General features: G+C 44.1%; 1 protein-coding gene across 7 annotated transcripts in view; it reads right to left on the bottom strand.

Annotated features, from left to right (window-relative positions):
• Positions 1 to 7,916, bottom strand: part of REPS1 (RALBP1 associated Eps domain containing 1) — an 86,864-nt gene extending 78,948 nt beyond the window's left edge. The window contains exon 1 of one of the 7 annotated variants that reach the window (XM_027056772.2): positions 7,359 to 7,916. In XM_027056772.2, coding sequence (XP_026912573.1) covers positions 7,359 to 7,511 — 153 coding nt within the window. In that variant the 5' untranslated portion in view covers positions 7,512 to 7,916. The remainder of the gene's footprint in view (positions 1 to 7,358) is intronic. The other 6 variants (XM_027056769.2, XM_027056768.2, XM_027056767.2 and 3 more) reach the window with 6 other exon arrangements.
• Positions 7,917 to 16,731: the final 8,815 nt, after the last annotated feature.

The raw sequence follows: 16,731 nt of genomic DNA, 5'->3' as shown, positions 1-16,731 counted from the left end.
TGAACATCTCATTCTCGCTCCCTTATCTCCATCCATTTCTCCTCAGAGGAACCTTCCCCTACAACTAAGTAGGTCCCCAAGTCGGCAATGATTCTGTATTAACTATACACGGTTCTTTTCCTTTTTAACATTAGCATAATCCATGAAGGCAAGAAAAATTCCTGATTTTTTACCACTGTTATTATATATATACCCTGAATATAAATAGTAGCCATTAAGAAGTATTCATGAAAACATACGAAACTGACTTAAGACAAACATTATGTTTGGCATTTCACAGGCCTGTCTGCCCGTCCTCAAAACTTTCTTAACATAGATGTCCATGGGATGAGCCTGACTAAATTGGAGGAAGGCTAGCAACCTCAAATTATATGCAAAATTTTGTGTGATTGTATTTTTTAGACAGATGTCGTGTAGGTGCACCAGAATTTCAAAGGAATCCACAACCCAAAAGAGGTAGGAGATACATGATCTTATAAATTCTGGCTTCATCATTTAAGAAGGTAGATTCAAATTCAACATAAAGTCAATTCTTGAAACAAAACGAAGAAAAGATACAGCATTTTTTTTTAAAGGCCAAAGTCCTATTTACCAAATTTCAATGAAACTTAGTGTATGGTATGAATTTAAAAAAAGATTTCTGAGCTGAACTTATTACACCCTGATTTTTATGTCACGCCTATATATGCAACCGATCAGACGAGATTATTTTCTTTTAATGTTTATTTTTGACAGAGGAACAGAGTGCCAGTGGGGGAGGGGCAGAGAGAGAGAGAGGGAGACACAGAATCCGAAGCAGGCTCCAGACTCTGAGCTGTCAGCAGAGCCCGACGGGGGGCTCAAACTCCCGAGCTGTGAGATCATGACCTGAGCTGAAGTCAGATGCCCAACCGACTGAGTCACCCAAGTGCCCCCGTAGATTCTTTTATAGAGGTAAAGGACGGAAAAGATGAATGAAGATGCATCTATATCACAGGAAAGGCTACAAACAATGAAACCTATATGAGGCAAAAGGTGATAAATGCCAAGTTGTATCACCCATTTCAAATTCTCACTGGCCAAATATCTACGGACCTTACAAACCTTTCAGCAGTTCCCTCATGTATACAAAGTCCCTTCAGCATTCCAGGCTGAGATTCTCCTCATCAAATCTCCAAAACTTGTAAAAGAAATCAATTCTACTGTTAAAACAGTGGACAACTAATTTCAGGACTGTGCACTATGTTCTTAAGGGTGTGGCTGGACACAGTGGCCATTTCAACACTCTAACACGTTTCTTTGAAAAACCCAATCCAGGGGTGCTGAGTCAATTAAGCGTTGGGACTCTTGATTTCCGGCTCAGGTCATGATCTCACAGTTGGGAGGCAGAGCCTCCGGGACAGGGACAGGCTCCATGCTGAGGGTGGAGACTGCTTAAGATTCTCTCTTCTTCAGCCTCGTGAGTGCCACCAGCTCATGCTCTCTCAAAATAAATAAACAAACATTTAAAAAAAAGAAAAGAAAAACCCAATCCAATCTCTTCAGGCTGTGAGAAAGAAAATCCAGACATTAAGTGATCTGTTCAAGGTCACAAGGCTGGCTACAGACAGGACTGGAACTTGCCTCCCATGTTTAGAGCTCCTTATACCGGCCTGTATGCTCTTCTACAGCTCCATCAAAATGCTTAGCATGAATTCCCAAAATACTAAGACACTAACTCTGGGCTATTCATTTAAAAGCAAAAATAAAAGGCTAAAACTAGCAATGATATAGGAAAAACAAATTTAAAAAGCAAATAGGATACTACAGAAAACCATTAAGTGTCACTTCTGTCACAAACAGTATGCTTTTCAGCTGTATATAGGAAAGTGTCTGATTAAGGCAAGATTGTTTTTGTAGTTTGTTGTAACTGTTTCAATGATCCAGAAATTACAAATAAAAAAGAAATCACTGCTCCAGAACAACAAACCTGACATTTATTGTATTAAGTTTATAACTTTCAGTGAACAAATGAGGCTCTCTTTCCTTACGTTAATACTATCACTAATGAATAAATCTTATAATTGAACAAATTTCAAGAGAAAAGCAAAATGGTTTATGTGTCACTGTTGTCATTTTCACCCATTAAATTAATGTGTTACTCAAATATTCTACCAAGATGTTGCTCAACACAAATGATCTAAGACATTTCTTCAGCTTCATTAATAGGGACACACTGGTTAGAACCTTCAATAAAAGAACCATTAGTACTAGAACCTTTTCTCAAACTATTACGCACTGAAAATTTGTATGTAGTTTTAAAACATTTCCCAAAGTAGGGGCTCCAAGTAAAAGCTAAGAAAACATACTGATTAGTGTGGTAGCATACTTTCCCTCGTCTTTAAAAAATAAAATAAATTATTTCTAGATCAGGTGATCTTGAAGTCAATGAATTTTTTTTGCTCAGCAAAGAGCAAAACTCCTCATGATTATATCCTATGAACCAAATTTTTCTCCACCCAGTCCTGTTCCTCTCTGTTGTTAAGCATAATTCTATAAAGCTGTAGCTCATTCACTTTGTCTACTGACAGTCTACAAAAACGAACCTTTCTTTAAAAAAAAAAAAAGTTTATTTACTTATTTTGAGAGTGTGAGAGCTCCTGCGAGCAGGGGAGGGGCAGAGAGAGAGGGTGAGAGACTCCACAGCTGGCCCTGAGTTTTCAGCACAGAGCCCAACGAGGGGCTCAATCTCACAAACCATGAGATCATGACCTGAGCCAAAACGAAGGGTGGGACGCTCGACCAACCGAGTCACCCAGGCACCCCCCCAAAACAAACCTTTCAACTCAGAACAGCACTGACTCTACCATTCCAAAACCAGGGTAATGAACATACTTTAAGATGTCTGCCAGCTGTAGTAATATAAAATTGTGTCTCTGTGTGCATAGGATACCAACTACAAGAATCTTCCTATTTCTCTTAAGTGGCTGTGTCTCAAGACATCATCATACATGAAACTATTGACCATGCAGAGAAGGAAATCCACACATAACTCAAAATCAAACAATCTTAAATCTCCACTCTTTAGGAGAACTATGGGCAAACCAATCACATGAACAGTGAAAGTAAGAAAGATCTGAAAGGTAACAAGGAATAACGGTAAAGGAGAGACGCTTTATTCACGAACAGATGATTTAACTTCTCTGCCTATCAGGTGCCTAGTTAATAAATAAAAAATAATACACTTTACAGGGTTGTTGTAAGCATCAAATGAGTTCTTACATGAAAATGATTTGCCCAGTAAAAGAAACATAATAGGCACTCAATAAATGCCAGCTCCTTCCCCCTTCAGTTCTCGGCCCTCTGTTCTTTGTTTTCTACACTCATTCTCCCAGATGACTCAGCCTTCTCATGACTTTTATTAACAAATGCTGAAAACTACTACATCAATCAAAGCCCTGATGTGTACATGCATGCCCACAGTGTAAGAAGCTGCCTGCCCCCCACCCCCAAAATACTTAGGTGAGAAAAGCAGAGAAGACACCCCAAATATCTGAATTTCACCGTAAGAACAAGCACTCAGTGGGGACAAACATCCATGTTTCCAAATATCTCCTGAAGATTTCCATTGCCATCTCAAAATGCCAGAAGTCAAATTGCCAGTATCTTTTACCTAAAACCAGACTCTTCCTGCCCCCTTTTTAGGCGGTGAGTAGATCCAACAAAGAATAATCCTTGCTCTACCCTTCCCTCATCTAAATATCACTAGGTAACCCAGGCCCATCAAATCTATCTTCATAATTTCTATGAAGTTCTAGCCTCCTTTGCTGTTCCACGGTTACCACCAGAGTCCAGAGTCCAGGTGAGGATGTCTCAATCTCAGCACCACTGACCGGCATTTGGGGTTAGATAAATCTTTGTTGGGGGGCTGGCCTATGCACTGTAGGATGTTTAGTGGCATCGCGGGCCTCTGTCTGCTAGATGCCGGGAGAATTGCTCCTTCCTTACGAGTTAGGACAACCCAAAATGTCTCCGAACAGCACCAAATGCCCCTGGGAGATAAAATCATCCTCCCCGGTGTCTCCCCCACTCCTGCATTTGAGCACCGTGGCCTCGCTCCTCACCATTCTCAACAGAGAATGTGTTCCCAAATTCATCTCCAGCTTCTTCCCTCTAACTCCTGCTGCACTGATCTAAAGGCCTTGTAAAGCATGGCTTTTATGAGTCATTTCTCTTACACTACAACTCCCTGTTACCTTCACAATTAGTTCAAAGCTCTCCACCCAGCCTTGATAATTTGGCCTCAATTAAACATTATCCAACAAAGCACCTCACATAGTGTCTAGCCAGCAGCCCTTCAGTAACAGACCTGTTCATCCAGACCTGTTTCCTAATGCGCAGCTGTTACCCTGGTTGGAATGCCCATCACCCAGGATCCATTCCAGACCACTGCAAAGCCTCCTCCTCACCCCCCACCCAAGGTCAAAAACCATTAATGAGTCTCCACTGCTTACTGAAATATGAAATCTTCTGCCTTCTTTAGGGTCTTTCTCAGTATGGTCTCTTTCTAACTCTATGTTCCATTATCCCCCAAATATACTGCAGCTTCAGCAAACCTTAAATCTGCTAGTTCTTGAAAAGGCTCCTCCTCCCCTTTCCAACTTCGGTCTTGTTTTTTTCTCTGTCTGAAAGTCTTATCCGACCCACTGCTCTCCCTCCATACTAATTTAATGTCCATCTCAAGTCAAGAAGGCTTTCCTGACCATAACCTCTTCTGCACCTCTCCTATGGCATTCACATGGGTGCTTCATGTTACACACGGGTATCCCTGTAATTTACAAGGTCCTTGAGAGCTTCTTACTCCTCTTGTGATGGCCTGCAACACCTAGTCCAGTTAAGTAACTCACTCAATATACAGGAGCTGACCCAAATGTATCCCACTTAGAAAGCAACAAAGGACTGTCTTCAGACAATCCCAAACTCTCTTAAAAGAACTAAATCCAATTCCCCTTTTAGCTCACATTTTACACTTTAGGCTGATTTTTAAGTAAACTGCCTTCAAGATATCCATAATACTATTTAGTATGTATTACTGTAAGAGTTCTGCTTCAGCAAGTTTCTGCAGCTTCCGACTTGTAACTGAATCCTGAATATTTATGGTATTTATGCCCTCTCTTTATACAAAAAGGCAATAGAAATTTCTTTTCGAATATTAATAAACCTGAGAAAAACACAAAAATAACTTGGATTAAACATATTTCAAGCAAAGGGTAATGCTGATTTGTCTATCCTAAATACTACTAAATAATACATTAAAAGTCCTAAAGTCTTCATGCACTATTAAAAATATAAGTCGGTTTAGGGGCACCTGGGTGGCTCAGTCGGTTAAGCGTCCGACTTCAGCTCAGGTCATGATCTCACGGTTTCTGGGTTCGAACCCCACGAGCCTGCTTCAGATCCTGTGTCTGCCTCTCTCTCTCTCTCTCTGTCCCTCCCCTACTCACACTCTGTCTCTCTCGAAAATAAATAAAAAGATTTTAAAAGTTAAAATATATATATATAATTAAATATATATAATTAAATATATATATACACACACACACACACATATGTGTGTGTGTGTGTGTGTGTGTGTGTGTGTATATGTCAGTTTATTTCGGCTCCCCCTCCCCAAAAACATAAACTGAAACAGAACTTGGGAAGTTTCTCATTAATTTTAGTTCCTAAATGACTTGAAAGTATGTTTTGTTATTGCTACAAAAAAAGGAATATCATTAATGAGCACATTCTGGCTAAAGGTCTAACCCCAAAGCCATCGGAGGAAGTAGAGAACCCCACACTGCCACCACCATTCTTTTTAGCAAGGGTTGGCAAACTACAGGCCCTGTTTGGTATGCTCCTGAGCTAAGAATGGCTTTCACCTTCTTAAAGAGTAGCAAAAACAAAAACAAAGAAGAATGTTCGACCATAAGTAGCCAGCAAAGCCTAAAATATTTACGTTTTGTCCCTTTATGGCAGCATGGCTTTGAGACTCCCAGCTGTCGTTATCTAAGACACCCAACTTTTCCTCCCAAGGTTTTTTAAAAAGCATTATGACACACACAAAATTATGCAAAAGGACAGAGCTCCTTCAACTTGGTCATAGTTCATGCACAGGTTAACTTCGAAAACAGAGACCTTTATGGACATTTTTATGCCTCCAGAACTGTTGGAAGAAACCGGACTCTCACTCTTCAGATGAGCAACGCTTACACTTGAAGAGTGGAAGTGCCTGGCCCAAAGTCACACTGCCAGTTCACAATAAAATGGGGTCAAAGACCCAGGCCTCAAACCTCCTGATTCAGTGCCCTCTGGGGTATACTACATTACACCCATGCATACGGCTTTAGGTTTTGGAGAGGTGGGTAACCTGGCTTGGATCATCACAAAGATGAAAGCTTAAAAACTGCTCCTGATATGCTGTTTAGACAGACTCTTACCAGCAGCGATGAATCATTAAACAGAGTAACAATAATGTTCACCACATAAATTAGGTAAGAACTTCTAGGAAACCTTCCATTTTAAAAACAGATGTGATAGAGAAAGCTTAAAATGTACTCTGCTTGCTCCTCTAGAGCTGCGGATCTGATTGAGGCAAACAGGCACGTCTGACTTCCAGCTGCTCAATACTTACTTATCTCCCAACCCCAATCCCTAAGTTCCACTAAATGTTACCGAATGTGCATCAAAAAACTGTCCAGTTTACATCAGCCACACGTTCTATAATTACAAGTTCTTTCCATATCTACTTGCAAACTACTAGCTATAAATTCAAATTTTTGATCTCCCCAAGAATTCAGCTTCCTTAAGAAAAAGGCTTCTTCGATTCCTACAAAACCCACTTTGTCTCGCCCGCTGGCTTATTCAAGAATTTAAAAAACATTTTACCTATACTGATAACTTTACTACTCTGCAGGATCCGGAGAGCTATGTTATATATCAGGATCTACGATTCAAAGAAAGGCATGGTAACAATCCGACATCCTTCATCTGAAGTTACTCTTCCAGTTGTGAAAAATACAGATTTTGAGAGGCAGCCGAGAAATACTGGACTTAGGTTCTTGAGCGAGAATACACAGACCTCCGCCCCCCGCCCCCCACCGTATCTCTGCGTGACTTTTGTCCTCTAACAGCGACCCCTCCCCCTCGACCGCGCCGCGAGTCCGGGCCACCCGGGCACCTGCGGCCCCAGCCTGCAGCTGGGGAGTCCGGGGCACAAGCCCACGGCCGGCGCTGCTGGAAACGGCGCCCACTCCCACCCCCTTGGCGGCGGGCGGCTGGAGGCCGGAGCCGCCGGGAAGCGACCGGTCGGCGGCCGGCAGAGCCCCGGACGCGACCAGAGGCGAGGGCGGCGGCGTTACCTGGAGGACCACGTCGTTGGGCAGCTGCGCGGCCCGGAATAGCTCCAGCACCCGCCCGTTGGCCGCCACCTTCTTGGTGCTCTCGATGTCGCAGTAGGAGAAGAGATCCGAGTAGTATTTCTGCTCCGCATCGCTCAGCGTCAAGCCTTCCATCTTCGCCTCCGGCTCACGGCCGCCCCGCCCCGCATGCAACACCCGGAGCCCGGCCCCACGACCCCGGGACGGCGGGGGCTGTGCGCGGCCCGGCTTCCTCCTCGCCCCGCGAAGCCGCGGGGAGCCCCAGCCCCGGCCTCACGCGCGCGGGGGGCGCCCGAGCAACAGGGCCGGGAGGTCGCGAGGAGGGGGCCCGGCTGGGCTCGGCGCGCCGCCGCCTGCGAGGCCCCGCGCAGTCCCGGGCTCGGCGCAGCTCCGGCTCCGGCTCGGCGGCCGCGGGGAGGGCGCGGGGAAAGGAGGCGGGGGCCGCCGCGGCGCGAGGCACAGGCGGACTCCGCCACCGCCCCCGCCGCGGGTTCGAGTCTCCCCGGCTCTCAGGCGCTTCCCCCCAGACTTCCCGCCTCGGCTCCCCCTTCCGTCCACGCCCCCCCCCCTCTCCGGAGCGGCGGCACTTCCCGGAAAGTTGTGGGGCTTCGAGTCTAAAGTTTCGGGGGCTCTGAGCTGAGCGTGGCCGCCGCTCCGCCTCCCTCCGCCGCCATTTACTGCGCCCCGGCCCGGCCCCCGACGCGCCCGCACCAGCACTGACAGCGGCGGCCGCGCTCCAGACCCGGATGTGAGGCCGGGAGGAGAGAGCGCGAGAGGGAGAGAAACACCCACCGGGCTGGCTCGGCCGCTCCCGGGAGAGGGGGGCCGCAGCGCCCCCTGGTGGCCGGAGCCCCGCGGCGGAGAGCCGCCCCCAGCCCCGGAGGAAGGAGCTGGGATCCCGGGGCCACGGACCAGGGGTCCACGGCAAGCTGCTCACTAGGACCTGGGGAACTCAGGTACGGGTTGCAGTTTAGATCGTTTCGAAGCTTCTGGCACTAAAGGTTTCATTCATAAACGTTGACTGAAAGGGGAACATTGTTCAGGTTACTATGATTGTATCTGTTGGTACCTTTGTTGTTACCTTCTAGATGTCAGATGTTTCTGAGGATAAATGCAATATTTCTATGTGCTCTGAAGAACTATGAAGATGCTATCTGGGAACTTTCATAATGACACTAACACTGAGGCTTAACTCCCACTCTTACTCCAAGCATGTTTACCTGAGAAGCAAAATTTGATGAATAGAGGGAAAAACTGGCAAAGTTTTCTTCTATGTGCAAGGTAGTTCTGGTCCCCGGGAACTTAGTGCCATAAATGTATACCAACACCTCTGTAAAGTCGCATAGGCCCTGGGCTGACCTCAGGGGCTCCTGCCACTCCTAATTTTCTCCTTTACGAAAATCCTGCCCTGTTCTGATCGGTCCCGATCAGAGGAGAGTTGTAAGATATCCGGAGTAGAATATCTTAAGGGTTTATACTTAGGAAATATTTTAAAAACAGTGGTTAAGGCTATTTGTTATACAGGTTTTTCCATTTGGGCTTTTATTGTGTCTTTTAGATGTTGCTCCCTAGAGTTCTGATCCTATAGATGGCCCATAGGAGGAAATTATTACAGGTTCCCAATCCTTTATCCAAAATTCAAAAAGCGCTGAAAATCCAAAAGTTTTTTGCAGCGCTTTGGCAGCAAAATCTTCTCTGCCTCATTTGGAGGCCAAATCTTAATGCACATGAAGCTATTTATAATCTTATTTGTGCCACTTAGTGTCAACATTTACTCATTTTACTCCAGGCCTTTATGGGATGTTAATATATGCATAGTTACAGGCATTTTATTACTTGTCTTTAAAACATATATAGGGTTTTAACCTAGTGTATGACTATATTTTATGTATATAGATACATTTATATACATGTATCTAGATACATGTGTATATATATACATATATATATATTTTTTAATTTTTTTTTAACGTTTACTTATTTTTAGGACAGAGAGAGACAGAGCATGAACAGGGGAGGGGTAGAGAGAGAGGGAAACACAGAATCGGAAACAGGCTCCAGGCTCTGAGCCATCAGCCCAGAGCCCAACGCGGGGCTCGAACTCACGGACCGCGAGATCGTGACCTGGCTGAAGTCGGACGCTCAACCGACTGCGCCACCCAGGCGCCCCTACTTATATATTTTTTATGTACACACACACACACACAGGCCTATGGAGCTGTAAATACTTTCTAACTGGACCCCTTGACCAGCAGCATTTTAGGTAGATATACGTATATAATATATATATATTACATATACACATATGTAATATATATATACATATACATTTGTATATACACATATACATATGTGTATATATATACATATACATATGTATATATACATATACACATATGTATATATACATATACATATGTATATATACATATACATATGTATATATACATATACATATGTGTGTGTGTGTGTGTGTGTATATATAAAACCTGCCATTAAGCTCAAGTTGTCCTATCTCTAAAACTTTCAGTTTGTCACACAGACATCTCACATACCCCTCCAGGGGACCTGCCGGAGGTGACCAGACCCCCACAGATGATTTGTCTTCCAAAAGCGTAAATTGGAGGAGCATAATGGGGTAGGGATTGGATCACAAAGGTCTTCAGCGTCTTACTCTCCACCACCTTTCCTAGGCCTTGAATCTCTCCTGCCCCAGGGCCTTTGTTTCTGCTGCCTGAAATACTCTTCCCACAGACCTTTGCATGACTTGTTCTCCCACACCATTCAGGTCCTTTTTCATCTGTCACCTCCCCAGAGAGACCTTCCTCTCCACATCTGACCTGAAACAGCCCTACCACCACTCTCTATCCCCCTCCCTGAATTATTTTTCTTTCTAGCACTTGTCACTACCCGACATTAAAGTATATATCTGTTCACGTTTTTAATAGCTAATAGTCACCGAGTGCTTACTATGTTTCAGGCACTGTCCTAAAACTTTATGCTAATGACCACATTAAGCACAACAATCCTATGAAGTAGGCACTTAATATTTTTATTGGACAGATGAGAAAAGCGAGGCACAAATGGATTAAGTAATTTATTTATTAAGTCACATTGTTATTAAGTGTCTGGATCTGGGATTCAAAACCCAGGAAATCTCAATTTAGAATCACTGTCTTAGAGCCTTTCTTACTTGTTTGTTAGGTCTCCCAGCTACCATCCCTGTATTTACCAGAAAATACTTGTTCATTGCCATGCATCCAAGGCCAATAGTGTTCAGCAGGAACTATTTGTTGAATGAATGAATGAACAAACAAACTGATGACGTGATGAGCCAGTCGGTACCCTAATCTCCTAACTCGGCTCCCTTAACTCCAGCAACCTCCAGCCCCACTCCTCCTTAGCAACCTAAAATACTTGCTTCCCTTCCAAGTTCTGGAATTCTGAAATTTCCTTCTCAGTCCACAACGTGCTATCCCTTTCGTCTTGCCTCCCATTCCTTGAATAAGCCTGCTCCTTATCACCTTTGGGTTCCTCTCTCCCAATCCTAACACATATTTCATGTGTTCAAAGTGTACTTTGAGCATCTTGCACCGATGTAAAATAAACTGCATGATCTTGTCCTCGGGGATCCTCCATCTAGGGATCTCATTGTCAGTCATGTCAGGGACACCCTAAAACACCCTGATTCCCTCATGCATTGCCCTTCCCCACTCCCCCTTGCCAAATGCTAAAACTGAATTGACCACAACATGTGAGTTACAGGATGTTGAGGTGGGGGGGGGGGGGGGACTCCTGCGGTCTCACTGCTCTGTGAGGCCTTCCTAATAGGATACACACTGGGAGCAAAACCAAGCTGAGGACGAAAAGTCACCAGGACCACATGATCCACCCCCCCCCCCCAAAAAAAGAGCAACGTCAAACCCCCACCCCTAAGGGCTTACTAAGAAGCAACTAAATGGACCCTACAGCCAGCAACCACCGCTTAAGCCCCAGGCCCACTCCCCATGTTCCCGAAGGAGTCCTGAACATCACTCAGCTTGTGCGGAGCACTGTGCCTGTGTGAGATCTCCTCCCAACAAGCACACACTCCCCACACCGGCAGGCCAGGCGCTCAGAAAGACAGGGAGGCCTGCTCTAGGGGGCCTGCCTTCTCAGCCCCCTGCCGTATTCTGGGTGGGCTTGGTGCTGGAGAGCTTGACAATTCCACAAATGAAAGAGATTTTTCTCTATATCCGTCACTTAAATTTGTATTTCCAGGTATGAAAGGGGGAAAAAAAATACAATTTAACACATGCTCTTTGAGGTCAAGTTTAATTTTTCCCTCTAGTAAACATTTCTAGACCCATCAATTTTTAAAAGTGACATCATGAGAAAGCTATTTTAAAACAGATGGTCTATATTATATAGCTACAAATTTAAAGATGCGGGTTTTCAGGGGAAGATCAAATAGTTGGTTACTGCCAGCAAATGCCTCAATTGTTATTTAACTGGAAATCTCTAGGTTTTTAAGGTAAACTGTATACAATAAAATTCATTGTCTCTGGTACACAGTTCTATGAGATTTGATGAATGCATATAGTCCCATATCTACCGCCAAAATCAAGATGCAGAACCATTCTGTGACTCCCCCCCTCCAAGTTTCTTTGTGTTGCCCCTTTTTACTCACCTCTGCCCTCCACTCTCAGACCCTGGCAACTACTGATTTGTTTTCTGCTTCTACACTCTTTTTTATTTATTTATTTATTTATTTTTTAAATTTTTTTTCAACGTTTTTTTTTTTTTTAATTTATTTTTGGGACAGAGAGAGACAGAGCATGAACGGGGGAGGGGCAGAGAGAGAGGGAGACACAGAATCGGAAACAGGCTCCAGGCTCTGAGCCATCAGCCCAGAGCCTGACGCGGGGCTCGAACTCACGGACCGCGAGATCGTGACCTGGCCGAAGTCGGACGCTTAACCGACTGCGCCACCCAGGCACCCCTCTGCTTCTACACTCTTACCTCTTCCAGAATGTTCTATACATGCAATTCTGGGGTATGTAGCCTTTTGAATCTGGATTTTTTTTTTTCACGTAGCATAATGCATCTGACATTCTCCCACGTTCTGGCTGCTATGGTGGTTCATTTTTTTTTTTAATTGCTAAATAGTATTCTGTTGCATGAATGATTAGAATTTGTTCCTCGATTCACTAATTGAAGGACATTTGGGATGTTGCCAATTTGAGGCGATTATTATCAAAGATACTGTAAACACGTATGTACGGTTTTGTGTGCGAATTTTGTGTGCGAATCTAAATCTTCATTTCCTTCTTGGGTAAATATCGAGGAGTGGGATTGTTGGGTTATCTGGTAAGTATGTGTTGAACTCTAAAAAAACGGCCAGGGGCGCCTGGATGGCTCAGGCGGTTAAGCCGCCGACTTCGGCTCAGGTCATGATCTCGCGGTCCGTGAGTTCGAGACCCGCGTCGGTCTCTGTGCTGACAGCTCAGAGCCTGGAACCTGCTTCAAATTCTAGGTCTCCCTCTCTCTCTGCCCCTCCCCCACTCATGCTCTGTCTGTCTCTCTCTCTGTCAAAAATAAATAAACATTAAAAAAATTTTTTAATGTGTAAACAGGAAATCATCTGACGGGTAGAAATTAAATGCATGTCTAACTAAGTCTTGGGTCAGGGCGCATGGGTGGCACAGTCGGTTAAGCGGCCGACTTCGGCTCAGGTCACGATCTCGCGGTCCGTGAGTTCGAGCCCCGCGTCGGGCTCTGTGCTGACAGCTCAGAGCCTGGAGCCTGTTTCAGATTCTGTGTCTCCCTCTCTCTGACCCTGCCGCGTTCATGCTCTGTCTCTCTCTGTCTCAAAAATAAATAAACGTTAAAAAAAATTAAAAAAAAACCAAAAACGGCCAGATTCTGTTCCAAAATGCCTCTGCCACGTTGCACTCCCACCAGCCATATATAGAATTTTAGTTTCTCTTTATCCTCACAAACCCTTGTAACATCATCCTAAGGGATGTGTAGTGGTATCTCGCTGTGAGTTTAATTTGCATTTTCCCCAATGACAAATGATATTGAGCAGCTTTTCAAGTACATATTTGGCATCTGAATATCTTCTTTGGTGAAGTGTCTGTTCAAAACTTTTCCCAGCCTGGGGGCGCCTGGGTGGCTCAGTTGGTTAGGCTTCTGACTCGGGTCATGATCTCATGGTTTATGAGTCGGAGCCCCACATCAGGCTCCATGCTGATATATGGAGCCCGCTTGGGATTCTGTCTCTCCCTCTCGCTCTCTGCCCCTCCCCGCACGCCCCCCCCCCCAAAGTAAATAAATAAACTTAAAAATAATTTACAAAAACGTTTCCTATTTTTTACCGGGTTGTTTTTCTTATTGTTGAGTTTTGAAAATTCTTTGTACATTTTTGATACAAGCCTTTGTCCGAGACATGATTTGTCCGTATTTTCTACAGTCTGTGGCTTGCTTTTTTATTTTTTGCAGGATGGAATTGTTAAAATTTGGATTCAGGCTAACTCAGGGGTGACCCTGAAGGACATTTAGTGAGGGGAAATCCATTGGAGAGAGTTTCATTTAGTGCACCTGGTCATTAACTTTGCGTAAGAGAGATTGCCCTAGATAAGAATATGCATAAACCCACGGAGAGTGACAAATGGTTGGGCCTATAGGGCGGGGGCATGGAAGAAAGCAGTTTAGAAGATCAGGGAGGAGGAAGTCTAAGGGAGAAGCATACAGTCGAACCTATGGAAAGAGGCATGGAGTGTAAATATCTTCGTACTGTGTGCTGACACCCACCGGAAAGCATCCGCTATGGAGGAGGCAAAGGAAACCAAGTCGACTAAACAACCTGGTTAGTGGATGCCAAGTAGCCTGTGCAAGGTGCCACCCCCGTCTTGGCACACTGGCTTGGGAACTGAAGAGCTACTGTGGCAGCAATGGAAGGCACGCATGGGCCCCACATTATGGGTCTCCACTTACCAAGGCCAAATATCAACCTGCCAGCAAGAGTTGAGCTCAGCTCAGCTCAGCTCGGTGTCAGCTCAACACCAAATTGAGTTTCTGATGCACCATCGTCCCTCGGGGAGATCAATCCAACACTTGGTGACAAGTTGATTATTTTTCCTGGAATCAAACATGTTCCTTTTTGAGGTGGGGGGGAGAGCACGTGTGAGCGAGTGCACGTGGGTGCACAAGTGGAGGCAGGACAGAGGGGGAGGGAAAGAGAATCCTGAGCAGTCTCCACATCCAGCGCAGAACCCAACTGCCAGCCTTGATCTCACTGTGAGATCATGACCCGAGGCGAAATCAAGAGTCAGTCCTATGCTTAACCAACTGAGCCACCCAGGAGCTCTGGAATCAAACATGTTCTGGACAGAAGTTTGTTTTCCTGTACACAAAGACTTAGCCAGCAATATACTATCAGAGAGCCTAAGCATTTTTTCCATCCTCCCAAAGCAAAACATTTAATAGTTTTTCGTATATTGCACTAGAAAAAAATGATTTTCATATTTGATCTTTTGGTTTGTGATCAAAAAGGATCTTATTCTATGTACACTGTTGAATACCTCAGCATTCCTTTTCCCCACCCACTTAAAATGTTAAGGACACCTTTCCAAATATCTACTCTTGAGTATATATTTTTGATGATTGTTCAGAGAAATTTTTTTTACATTACTCTCCATTTATTTAGGTCTTCTTTAATTCTTCTCAGTAGGCTGCTGCTATATATTTATGTTTATTAATGAAGTATATCCAAAGGGTACCTAGTTAATCTTTTAATTTTGTTTTTATAATGATCATGTCTATTCTCCACTCCATATACTGGTATACAATATATATTTAGATCAAATGAGTATCTTTTGATCTTATTTTTTCTTATTTTTTTCTTATTTTATTTTATTTTTTTACCATTTAATTTCGTTTTTTTTAATTTACATCCAAGTTAGTTGGCATATAGTGCAACAATGATTTCAGGAGGAAATTCCTTAATGCCCCTTACCCATTTAGCCCATCTCCTCTCCCACAACCCCTCCAGTAACCCTCTGTTTATTCTCCATATTTAAGAGTCTCTTAAATATGAGTCCCCCTCCTTGTTTTTATATTATTTTTGCTTCCATTCTCTTGTTCTGTGTCTTAAAGTCCTCATATGAGTGAAGTCATATGATATTTGTCTTTCACTGACTGACAAATTTCACTTAGCATCATCCCCTCTAGTTCCATCCACGTAGGTGCAAATGGCAGGATTTCATTCTTTTTGATTGCCGAGTAATACTCCATTATATATATATATATATATATATATATATATATATATATATATACCACATCTTCTTTATCCATTCATTCGTTGATGGACATTTGGGCTCTTTCCATACTTTGGCTACTGTCGATAGTGCTGCTATAAACATTGGGGTGCATGTGCCCCTTCGAAACAGGCCATATGTTTGTAGGTCCATTTCTGGGTTCTCTATTCTGTTCCATTGATCTGAGTGTCTGTTTTTGTGCCAGTACCATACTGTCTTGATGATTACAGCTTTGTAATACAGTCTGAAGTCCGAGGGTCTAGGCATTTTTATCACAAACCTAGAATCTGTGTAACATCACTTCAGACTGAGAGACTCCCTTTATAGCAATACAAATGCATTACTGTAGGATTCACTGGACTTCTCACATGCCACATCATGCAGAAGTTGCTGACTTCAGAGAGTATAGAATGGCCTTTTGAAGGTGCCGTTCACGTGTCAGCCTGGAGATGATATTCTGTACCTATGGATCCCTACATTCCAGGCCACTAAATGAATGGCCCTCTATACTACCACATCTCCAGAAGGCAGACTGACTAACCGAGACACAAAACCAAGGGATAGAAGTCAAACTGGCCCCATTTGCCTTTGCCCTCAGCAACCTACTTGGGAGAGGGGAGGTTGCACTTCCCAGCCCCTCAATTCTAGGTTTGGAGCATCTGGAGGTCCTGGTTCTTAACGGGGAGTGCCGCCACTAGGAGGCGTATTATAAGTCCCACTAACCTTTAAGCTGCAAATGCGGTCTAGTCACTTAGGGCACCTCCTGCCAATAGATTAGTAGGGAAAAAAAGAATCAACATACTAGAGGTTAATTGGACCTACTAATCAGGAGAAAACCGTGCTTACTTTATGCAGTTGAAGTAGAAAAGAAGATGTTTCACACTCGGAAGACCACTGGGGTGTCTTCTGGTGCTCCCCTGTTCAGTTTTAATGATAAATGAACAAGTGTAACTGTCACAGTCTGAGAAGGGTATGGTGACAAGGGACGCAGACCACCCAGGGATGAAGGTCTGTGTCACCTTACAAGATAAGTCACCTGGGGCTGCAGAGGA

The sequence above is a fragment of the Acinonyx jubatus genome, chromosome B2 (genome assembly GCF_027475565.1).
Source record: "Acinonyx jubatus isolate Ajub_Pintada_27869175 chromosome B2, VMU_Ajub_asm_v1.0, whole genome shotgun sequence".
Classification (NCBI taxonomy): domain Eukaryota; kingdom Metazoa; phylum Chordata; class Mammalia; order Carnivora; family Felidae; genus Acinonyx; species Acinonyx jubatus.
Note: the sequence above shows the minus strand (reverse complement) of the source record. Positions and strands in the feature narration are given on the sequence as shown.